The sequence below is a fragment of the Chlorocebus sabaeus genome, chromosome 17, assembly GCF_047675955.1.
Source record: "Chlorocebus sabaeus isolate Y175 chromosome 17, mChlSab1.0.hap1, whole genome shotgun sequence".
Taxonomy (NCBI): Eukaryota; Metazoa; Chordata; class Mammalia; order Primates; family Cercopithecidae; genus Chlorocebus; species Chlorocebus sabaeus.
In genome coordinates this window covers 25,543,144-25,555,145 of record NC_132920.1, presented here as the reverse complement: position 1 = coordinate 25,555,145, position 12,002 = coordinate 25,543,144, and the positions used below count along the sequence as shown (strand labels likewise).

The following is a 12,002-nucleotide window of genomic DNA, read 5'->3' as shown; positions in this document are numbered from 1 at the left end:
ATATATATATATATATATATATATATATATATATTCTGTTTTCCTTTCAGTTGAAAAGCTATTTTCTCTGGGAATGCTGTTTTGCAAATGGAGTGTTACAGTGCATAGTCAACAAAAGGAACTGGATCACCTGGGGAAATGAGCCAACACAGGGCAGGGTCAAAGTCATGAGAATATCTTACCCACTGCAAGCTGTTCGCCCCTTCCTAATTGAAGCACGTGCCCGTTATCCTCTTCTGGGATTTTTAGTTGCCAATTTTTAATTGCGATTGAGTTCTCTCCAACGCTTGACACATGCCTGATCAACTGCTGGCCAATGGCCTGTGCTAGTAGACCCATACTGACCAATGTTAAAGAAAAATAAAATTGGAAAGTCAGCCTGCTCAAAAGCTGCACAATGAATGCATTCCCAAAATAAGTCACCAAACAGTTCCTAGATTATTTGGCCCCTGCTTAGTATATCCGAGAGGTGATTATGAAATCTCTCATTCTTTTTTGTGCGTGTGTTATTTTTTTTTATAGTCTGCATTTAAAAACATTTTTTTTTCTTTTTTATTATACTTTAAGTTCTAGGGTACGTGTGCACAACGTGCAGGTTTGTTACATATGTACACATGTGCCATGTTGGTGTGCTGCCCCTATTAACTCGTCATTTACATTAGGTATATCTCCTAATGCTATCCCTTCCCTCTGCCCCCACCCCACAACAGGCCCCAGTGATTTTCCCCTTCCTGTGTCCAAGTGTTCTCATTGTTCAGTTCCCCAAAGGATTATAAATCATGCTGCTATAATGACACATGCACACATATGTTTATTGCGGCACTATTCACAATAGCAAAGACTTGGAACCAACCCAAATGTCCATCAATGACAGACTGGATTAAGAAAATGTGGCACATGTACACCATGGAATACTATGCAGCCATAAAAAAGGATGAGTTCATGTCCTTTGTAGGGACACGGATGCAGCTGGAAACCTTCTCATTCTTAATTTAGGTCTTGTGCATGGCACAAACAGAAAAAAGAATACGTATGGTTTAGTATTCTGGGGGTTTTCTAGGAGGCTTCAACCCTCGCTCCATGACCAGCACCCCCCACTGCCATCTGGCCATCACTTACACTGTGTACACACAGTCCGAGTGGGCTCTGTGGGACCCACAGCTCCTGATGGGCTCCACTGCTGCTCCAGCACTTAGCTTCACTGGGTTCCTGGATGCAAGAATGGTTCTCTTCACTTCCACTGGCACTTTACAAGGGTAACGGGAATCAAGGTGGTATCTGTTGTGTCAAAATCCCAAAGGACCTCGAGAAGTCAGTTAGTCCACTCTGCCTTAAGGGCACCTTTCTTTTAGGGACATAGCGCAAATTATAATATATTCACAAAACAAACACAAAGGCCCACACATTTTGAGGAAAGATCTGCTAGTCACCAGCACAGCAGATGTACCTGGTAAAGCTGCCTTTCCATGTGTGTAGTTTTTTTTTAAGACAGAGTCTTTGTCACCCAGGCTGGCATGCAGTGGTGTGATCTCAGCTCACTGCAACCTCCGCCTCCCAGGTTCAAGCGAGTCTCCTTCCTCAGGCTCCTGAGTAGCTGGGATTATAGGCACCCACCACCAAGCCCGGCTAATTTTTGTATTTTTAGTAGAGATGGGGTTTCATCATGTTGGCCAGGCTGGTCTCAAACTCCCTATCTCAAAGTTCATCCATCCACCTTGGCCTCCCAAAGTGCAGGTATTCTTGATCTACGGTGACAGAATATGGAGAAGTGTGTCAGTTCAGGTTCTCCAAGAAGCATGTGCCCAGATGGGATTAGACCGCAGAATATTTATTTACTGGGGGAAATCGCTGTGAAGGATAAAAGTGGAGGGAGCAGTAGCAGGGAGTGCCTTCAGACCTTATTCAGGTTGATCACCTGTAAAAGAAGATTGGGAAGGAGGAAAAGAGATGTAGGTAGGGAGAGCTTTGGTGCAGCTCTGAGAAAGCCTTGGCCAGACCAGAGGAGGGCCCTAGAGCAAAAGTTGCTCAGTACAGTCCTGTGTTGGGCAGCTGTAGCGAACCAACCATCCTTGGTGGTTGGCAGGGAGAGTGGGGGTGGCCTAGCCGCAGCATGACCACTGTAGAGGGTCTGAAGCTGGAAGCTGTTAGCCATGGTCGGCCCCCACGTGCTCCCCATAGCTAAGTTCTCTTGAAGGAGCATCTGAGTGGGCACCTCTTGACCACCATAAGGAGAGGGAAAATGATCAAGAATCCTTGCTCAGCCACTTCACTGGATGCCTACCTCTAGTCTATAGGGTTTACCTTTATAATCTTAGCTCTGATTACATTATTGCTTTAAAAAATGCAATGGCTCCTACTGCATAGAATCAGGATCCAACTCCATAATAAAGCACCAAGGCTATTCACTACCCGGGCTTCTCTCGACTATCTCTTTGAGAATAGTTCTCATGCTAAAACCCAGAGAGAAGTGCTAACCAGCAGCATGTGTGCCTTTTACCACATAGCATTCTAAGTGAATGTGAACCTGATTGCTCTGTGAGCACTTTCTGTTTTATGACAGCGGAGCTACAGCTGGAGGAAGCAATCTTGTGTCTTTCCGCCCTCATGAAGTCACGCAAAGGCAGCAAACCATCTGGTCTACATTATGGGCACTTACTCATATGCCAGGCACCTGAGTGGGGGAGAGGGCTAGTGGAGGATGATGAGGGAAATAGTCATGTCATGCCAACCCCACCTTCTATCATTCTTCTTTCCAATAGATAACCACTGCTTGCAACTCTTCAAATCACACTTCTTCGCTCACACTTGCATCCCTCATATGACCCTTATGCATGGTAATGGGAGCTGGATCAAACTCATAATTCTATATTCTTCTGGTAAATTATATCATTTTTCCCAAGGGTGAAAACAGGCAGTGGCACTGGTAAGTCATCTTTATTTTGAAGGTATTGGTTCCCAGATTGCTTATCTGAGAACATTGATTATTTTGGATTTTGGAAACAAAACCAAAGTTCACCACCCTGAGCCAGTCCAAACTAAAAATGTAACTGGAGAAGGCCCCAATTCCACTTGTAAAATCATTTTATTGGTATAAATATACATATGAATAAAATACTTCCAGCCTGTAATGTAAGTGAATATTTGTGAAATGTCTTATAAAGAGTAGTATTTTGATTTTTACAGGTGTCAAAGTATTCTCTCTTAAAATCACACATTAAAAGCTAATATGCAGACAGAAATTAAAGGCCTTCAAAAACATGAATATTCATAAAACCTCATTCCAATCAACTATATACATTAATCTGGGCACATGGTAAAATCAGCCGCAGGCCTCTCTCACTCTGTTCTTAGCTGTGCTCGTTGACGGTATGCAAAGGTCACCGACCAAGCTTTAAATGTACAATTCCACATCAGGAAGGAAGAAGTTCCCCATGGGAGAAGGTAAAAACCATACCCAAGATCTAATATATATAATTTATACAAATTATTAGTGTGCTCTGTTAATATAATTACAATGTGCAATTGCATACATCAAGAATAAATTGCTATATTGAGTCCTGTGTGGATTTGACACAGGTACACTCAGCAGTACTCTGAGGTTTGCTGTGGTGTTACTTGTGTGAGTGTGTGTCCAGTTATTTCATTTATCTCCAAAAACTCATCTTGCAGGGCAATCTGTAGCTGCCTCAGAGAAATTCAAGTAGGGCCCATGGGATAATTGCTGGCTTTCATTAAAGGCATATGAAGGAATGTTTAGAAATCAAATGTGAAGGGTTGGAGGAAGACCAAACAAACGTGATTTGATTACCAAGAAATGGATCTGTTTCTATACCAAAAAAAAAAAAAAAACAGGTAGGGGATGGGGGTATGGGGAGAAATAAAGAAAAAGAAGAGAATAAAGCACCGAGAGAAGACCGCCTGGGAAGAAGAGGTGGTGCCCTTGGTTCCTCTCTGATGGCTACCAAAGCACCCTGCACAGGAAGACTTCTGCGTGGGTGACCTTTACACAAAAATAAACTCTTTTTCTGCTTCTTCTCCAGAGTCACTAGATTTGCTGCCTTGATGGCCATCTTTACTGGAGGACCGCTGCTTTTGTTCTTGATACTCCTGGGCCTGCTGGCCCCAGCTTCTCCTTGAAACTGAAATAAAAAGAAAAGTTGCACAGTTTATTGACAAAATAACACCACTGGCCTGACTGACAATGGGCTGAGATGCAGTAGCCTTGAATGTTTGCAGGAGGAGAGGGGAACAGCGTGAACTTTCTCAGAAACAAACTTGCTATTATGTTTAGAGACTCTAGACAGAAATGTAAAACCAACCAACAAAGCAGAAACAAAAAGAGAAAACACACACAAAAACACAGTCTATGACAGGGTGAACCTCTCATAGATGTGGGCAAGAATCTGAGGTGAGGACCCCCCAGGCAAGGATGGCGGGGAAGTGGAGGGAGATGCCAGGAGGGAGGAGGGCTTTGAAGTGGTTCTGCCCCAGGTGACCTCCTCAGTTGTAGCTGCCCCCTCATGCAGCAGAGAGAACAGGGCAGACAGAGCCTTGAGGAGATGCTGGGCTGACAGATGTCCCATTCGATGCCTTCTGCAGATGATTTGGGGTTTGTCATTCCTGACTGTGGGGCAGGATATCAGCAAGGGCCTCAGGAGTCTTTGTCAGACCTTTCTGTGACTCAGAAAACCTCAGTTTCACCCTCTAGGAATAAAATACTGTAAAGTCTAGTGAAAATGCATTAAATACTGTCTATGACACAATCAACCATTTTGGAATCACCCTCCAGGTAAAAGCATTATCATTATTGTTGCCTGCTCAGATTACACATAAATAAGAAGAATCCACTGAGGCTTTATAAAGCAACGGTGGGAGAATCATTACTGGAATGGAGCCTCTGTTACGTGTTAGGCACTCTCTGTTTTCTTATCACTATTCCTCACGATTACCTTCTGTAAGGTAGGTTTTGTAAAACTTGAAACCAGGATTTAAACTAGATCTGTCTCTCCAAAGCCTATGTTCTTTCCAACTACAAACATGGCTTCACTGCTGTGATACCTTGGGAAAAGGTTCGGATGCTGTGCTCCAGCATAGCTATTAAGGATTATTAAATACTATTCATCTTGTCTATAGTATAGACAGTTCTTGAGCTAAAAATACTAAACCTACACACTTTGTGCCAGCTTGAAGGAAGAGTACAGCTACCTCATCACTTGGAAGTTCAAATGATCTAACCAGGAACACACTGTATCAGTCCTTCAAAAGCTATAGGATTCACTTGATGCTTCTAATCCCTTGATTTTTGCATTCCGCTAAAAAAAAAAAAAAAAAAAAAAAAAAAAACCAAAAAACAAAACTCATCTTGCCAGGAGCTGGCTATTAAAATGTTGAACCCACTGAAGAGTGTTTCAGGAAGTGAAAGCTCATTAAACCTAATAGTCAAAATGCAAACCTAATAGAGTGCTTCTCTTGCCAATACTGGTATTAGAGCCAGATTCTGCTCTTTAGACAATAAAAATTTAAATTTTTAGTTAATGACATTAAATTGAAATGACTCAAAACTCTGAAAAGAAAAAACCTTTCAAATCTGATAATAAAAGTACGTAATTTCTTAAATTGTGACTTCTTTTTGTCCAACAGATTCAGGCAAATTCTCAAATCGGGGGAAGAAAGCAACAAACAAATATTATCATTGATTTCTATTATTTTTTCTTTTCCTTTTAGAAACGAGGTCTTGCTCTATCACCCAAACTGAAGTGCAATTTCTATTTTTAAGCTTGCGTTTTAAGCTTGTATTTTTAAGCTTGTGTTGGGTAAAAAAATTAAATGCACCTGTGTTGGGTAAAAAAATTAAATGCACTTGTCCTTTCAAAGCTGTCAGTAAGCCAGGTTTGGAGAATGAAGGTGTATAAATATCTATAAATATTTTGCTCTTTATCACAAAACCAATTTGATACTAATAGACAAAGAATCCTTTAATTACTAAGAACAAAAGAAAGTAGGGAAGACTTGTATTATCTTCATCCTGAAAACTTTTTACAATAAACCCAACCTCAAACTAGAGTATTTCCTTTGGTATCTTCTAGAAAATATTTTTCATTGTTTTAAAACCAAAATAAGTTCTTCCTCTGTATTAAATGACTCAAAAATACACTACAGGTTCAAGGGAAGAAACAAATACAATATACTGCTCTTTTGTCTTCAGAGCAAATATATTTGTTCTAATTCTTAGATTTAAAGGATAATCAAACTTTCCATTCTTCCCAATATTTTTGTTTCCTGGCAATCTTGGGTCTAACTCATGTTCTATGACATGACATAAGAGTACTTTCTAAAAATGGAGAAATTCAAGAAACCAAAAATGTTTATGTTACAGGTAAAAAACTGAGATAACCCTATAGACCAGGGCATGATTAAAATTCAAAGAAATTCAACATAGAAATCTTCCTGCAAAAAGCAGGTTGTCCTTCAGTCTCCACCTAAATGCTGATTCTTTTGAGTCACTAACACTGGGCTTCCGAATTCTCCAAGACTCAGGGATTGTAGGAGGAAAAATAATATACACTTTCTTTTTTTTTTTTTTTTTTTTTTTTTTTTTGAGACGGAGTCTCGCTCTGTCGCCCAGGCTGGAGTGCAGTGGCCGGATCTCGTCTCACTGCAAGCTCCGCCTCCCGGGTTTACGCCATTCTCCTGCCTCAGACTCCCGAGTAGCTGGGACTACAGGTGCCCGCCACCTCGCCCGGCTAGTTTTTTGTATTTTTTAGTAGAGACGGGGTTTCACCGTGTTAGCCACGATGGTCTCGATCTCCTGACCTCGTGATCCGCCCGTCTTGGCCTCCCAAAGTGCTGGGATTACAGGCTTGAGCCACCGCGCCCGGCCATAATATATACTTTCAAGAGGGCTGTCAAAGAATTTCACTATGGTGGTGACTTTATTTAGAAATTCATTCTAACTATATTCACCTCCATTGATTAAACTCTACCAACTGTGAATGTGCATGTGATAATGAGACTACTACCAGGCTGACATGTTCTTACTATAGTAGGTAAGCACTATTCAAGGACAGGAAAATTAAGGCACAGCGAGATCAAGGACTTAAAGTTATGCAATTAATGTGATGAGTTTGAAGGTCAAAGCACTTGGTCTTCTAGTCTCCAGCCTTATTAGTCCAGATGCCTAATGTGAACAACTTTGTAGGGGGAATGTTCTTTGCCGTTTGCTTTCCAGCCCTTAAGGGAACATCTATTTGATTGCATGTAATTAAGATGTTGACTACAACTATATTGAAGTAGGTTTAGTCAGGCTTCTATTAAAAGATGGTCTCAATAGAATTACATCCTTTTGAAACTTAAAACCCCAGAATGTATGCATATATGTATGTATGCATGCAAGCATTTATTCATTTATAGATACTGAGTCTCACTCTGTTGTCCAGGCTGGAATTCAGTGGCGCAGTCATAGCTCACTGTAGCCTCAAACTTCTGGGCTCAAGTGATCCTCCTGTCTCAGCTTCCAGAGTAGCGCAGACTACAGGTGCACCTTCTCACCACACCCAGCTAATTTTTTATTTTTATTTTTGTATAGACAACTCATTTGTTGCCCAGGCTGGTCTCAAACCCCTGGCCTCAAGTGATCCTCCAGCTTCAGCCTCCCAAAGTGTTGGGATTGAACCACAGTGCCTGGCTAGAATTTATTTTTAAAATATTTATAAGATTTAGACGTTTTACAAATTCAGACAGACCTCCTCTTAGGCAGCTTGAGTTAATGCTTGCTTTTACACAGGGTGAAAAAAATCCAGTTGTTTCACAAACACTTCTTCAATGCAAGTATTTGTTAAGAGTGCTGGAGCATCTCTATGCATGTGTCTATATACATATTTATCACTATTTTAAATACCATTAAAGTTAACTAATAGAAGATACTCAAGTAAATGAACAGGTAATTTATTCAACACAAACACTCCATGTATATACACATCCTGTCTATAGTGGCAACACAAACACTCCATGTATGTACACATCCTGTCTATAGTGGCAACACAAACACTCCATGTATGTACACATCCTGTCTATAGTGGCAACACAAACACTCCATGTATATACACATCCTGTCTATAGTGGCAACACAAACACTCCATGTATATACACATCCTGTCTATAGTGGCAACACAAACACTCCATGTATATACACATCCTGTCTATAGTGGCAACACAAACACTCCATGTATATACACATCCTGTCTATAGTGGCAATAACTGGTACAGAGAGGCTCGAACATGAAGTCTGTCATTCTTGAAGATGATTTGATATTGCATATATGTGATAATTTTAAAGCTTCTGAAACATGCATATAAATGCAGAGTTAGAGGATCATATGAAAATTTGGTATTTTCTCCATTGTAAGCTCCACTGACATCCATATTTTCCAGGAGAAAAACACTATGATGACCTGAAAATAGTATTCAGTAGTTGGCCCTGATTTTTTATACTTTCTAGCAAGAGCCCAACATGCCAACTGTTAAATTTATCTTTAAGAACTCACTTACTGGAAGCAGAACTTGAATCTGGTGGAAAAAGTAGAGCAGAGCACTGGCTTACAGACTGCAAGTCACAGCCAAGTATTTATTGGCTGCAGCTTGGATTATGGAAGAGGCAAGTGATATATAAATGGAATCTTAGAATCAGATGCCCTGTACAAACAGGGGCCATTACAATGCATTCAAAGCCAAAATCAACTATTTTCTTCAAGAAAATAGGATATACTCTTATAAAAACATCACAACTTATAATTAAATGCAGAGAGGAAATAATACGAAATGGAAAAAGATGTGCTTACAAATATTTCTAGTAAAAGAAATTAAGCATTTTGTCTGTCAAATCAATATAATAGCCACACAAAACATAATATTCATGATAAAAATATGCAGCATGCTTTGAGAACAATATTTGAGAACAATAGCCTCTGTTTGTTTCATGAATACATACTTTAGGAAAATAAGGCTGTTTTAGCGTAAACAAAGCTGCTCTTAAAAGACTTAAAGCACATGCAATTATTTAATAGAATTAATCTGCTAAATGTTATTTTTTTAAGCAGGAACTATTCAGAAAGCAGACTGCTACTCAATTCTCAAAGGTGAAGACAGTCAAGTGCTAGGAATCGGCACTAACAAAACAAAATTAAAATATTATGCACAAAATCACTTTAATTGAAGCTCCTGTAAAAATTACTTCTTAATGCCTGTCATTATTTCAAGAAATCAAAGCAGAAAAGTAAATACAAGATGGTCCTATTTAACTCCATCAAAATTTGACCAGCTCCTCACAATGAGAATTTTAAGCTAAAGAGGTTATGAACAAATCTGAGACAGATATAGAATCCCTTCTCCTTGCTTTTCTATAATGTGGGTTATCTCTGTGTTTATCCTCTTTTTACTCTAATACAAAGCCTCACTGGATGATCAATAGGCACTGGGCGGCAGGTAGCAGGGGAGCGTCTCTTTTTGTTTTGTATGAAGTGTTTTTAGTGGCCTCTTGAAGAAGGAACATTGCATCAATGATGCTTTGTTAATAATCAAGTGATATAAGTCAATGAAAACAATAGTTCAAATGTAAAGCTCCAGAATCCAGAAACATCTATGCAACCTTAGGTGCCCTTAACAAAAGGGGCAAGATAGAGACAGAGATTCTGGCCTAATAAATCCTCAAAAATAACTCGTCAGAAAATAAATGTCTTAGGTGTTCATTTATGTAACTTTTCTAGGACTGAAGATAGAGATTTTCTTGGCAATATGAGGGAAACTTTCTTGTAGAGAGGAGCTACTGTAACTATGTATCTATAAACAAATTCACTACATAGGAAATTCTGTAAAAGTAAAGGGTCAACTCAATTGGCTTTCTCTAGGGCAGGAGCTACCCAGCCCAAGCAGAATGTTTTATCCTTACGTGTCCTGTAGACTTTGCTTTATGCTCTGAGAGGTGTCTTTAACCCACCCCGCCACCTAGCTAGTACATGCTGGAACCCCAAGCAAGTGAGCACACGTGGCTAAGCCCATGGCACTGGCTGAGAAGGCAGGCTCCAAACATTGTCCCTGGCAGGCAGTTGGTAGATGCTTTTTTGTTTTAAAACCTATATCAAGGAACGTTCTCAAAGACAAGAGTTCCCACTTCAGGTGTCATAACTCATTGGGCTGTTAAGCTGTGAAGTGTATCACAGAAGTTTATTATCAATAGTAAAGTGTGAAAATTCAAGAATAGTTTATCCCTTTGCAATAAGAGAATAAGAGAAGGTATCCCTATAATAAGGTCACTCCCATTAACTTGTATTCTGAAATGCTTTCTTAGGAGGCAGTGAAGGGCATGGTGTTACAGCCTGAATGCTGGGCCACACCTAATCCCTGGGAGCCTAAATACATGCATCTATTAACTCCTGATAGTTTCACAGAAAGAAAAGAGCCTCATTCCAAGAGCAGAAGTCCTCTAAAGAAATCTCACATACCAGAATATGTTACATTCTTTACAGGTACTAAGATTTCCTTTAATGGACTTTTGAAGTCATATTTATAAAAAAATTATTGTATTAACCAGGGAGGAGATGAGTACTTTAGGCACAAAAAAAGACATTTTTTCCTCTGAGTCAGCAATACTTGTTCTTAAATTTCCCATTGGAGGGCAAAGCTGATTTGAAATCTGTCTCCTTTCTGTCACTTGGGATTGTTCTCACGTGAACAATACATTACAGAATTTACTACAGGGCCAAATGAAAGACAGACGTCAGAGAGAAACTTCTAGAAAATGTAATAAATTGTTCCTAAAGGTTGACAAGTTAATTGGTACTTTTTCTTTCTTACTAAAGGGTGATGAAATGTCCACTGAAAGATCATGTGCATGACCCAACGTCTGCATTGAGTCAGTGACTTTTTATTGATCCTTTCCTGAAAGAATGTAAGACGTTAGGCCAATATTCTCTAAGGATATAAACTCTTGTCATTCTAAGAATCTCTGATCCAACCACAGTTGAAACCTAACAGGAGAGTAAAGATATAAAGGAAGAGAATAGGAGGTCTAACCCCAATTATAAAAATAAACTTGCATGATCACAAAATTTTGAAAGGACAAGTCACCAAAGTAACTTGATCTTCCTTATAAGAATTTCTAATTTTAGATTTTTAAGTCAATATTTTTTTATCCCAAATAAAAGGACCATCCTGTTGACATTTAGAAAAACCAAAAAACAAAAACAAAAACAAAAAAACTCTCTTGTATGACCCAGTCCCACGATAGAATTTACTCAATTACAGTTTGTTTTTGTTAGTGCCAGTTCATAAGCTTTGGGTCAGTGAGGGATGATAATCGAAGGCTCTAACCATTTGTTGGCTGTGACTTCCTGTGCCCAATTGCATTCACTTCCTCTTCTGCAATGGTGGAGTACAGTTTTGAAGATCTTTTTGAAGGCTTGCCACTGTCATGATCTGAATGTCTTTTGTAATAATCTCCTCTTTGCACTACTGAGGAAAAGGGATTTATTTTACCCTTTATATTAGCACATACATCAATGTGTTGACATTAATATTTAAAAATGTAAATATTAAAAATTAAATATCAGCTTACCCACCCCACTTAGAATTCAAGGAACCTACAGTGCTGGTCCTGGGCAGATATACATCATTATCTACAGAATTCAACAGCCAACATTATGGAAATGTCGTGCAAAATGAGGTGAGCTCTGATTCTGCCCCAAAAAAGTATTAACAAAAAGGCCCCAGTATTATCATTTTGATTCCATGATGGATTAATGAAAATCACATTCACTATGGAATAATCCAGAAGAATCATAGCAATTTACCTGCTTCAGAAATTAGTTGGGCACGCTAGTCCAAAGGGAGGCAAAGAACAGGGAAATGAAGTAACCAGCATGAATAACAGATAAGAAAACAGAAATGAGCACAATATGGACAGTTTATAAAGAAAAAGATAGGACTCACAAACGGCTGCCACTTCTGGG

The 12,002-nt window shown here is 39.4% G+C and overlaps 1 protein-coding gene across 5 annotated transcripts in view; it reads right to left on the bottom strand.

Moving 5' to 3' along the window:
- Nucleotides 1-3,063: 3,063 nt before the first annotated feature.
- CARMIL1 (capping protein regulator and myosin 1 linker 1) overlaps nt 3,064-12,002 on the bottom strand; it is a 342,321-nt gene continuing 333,382 nt past the window's right edge. For 2 of the 5 annotated variants that reach the window (XM_073005696.1, XM_007973527.3), the window contains exons 37-38: nt 11,365-11,505; nt 3,064-4,139 (exon numbers count right to left, since the gene is read on the bottom strand). In XM_073005696.1, the coding sequence (XP_072861797.1) occupies nt 4,003-4,139; nt 11,365-11,505 (278 nt within the window). In that variant the 3' untranslated portion in view covers nt 3,064-4,002. The remainder of the gene's footprint in view (nt 4,140-11,364; nt 11,506-12,002) is intronic. The other 3 variants (XM_073005697.1, XM_007973530.3, XM_073005695.1) reach the window with 2 other exon arrangements.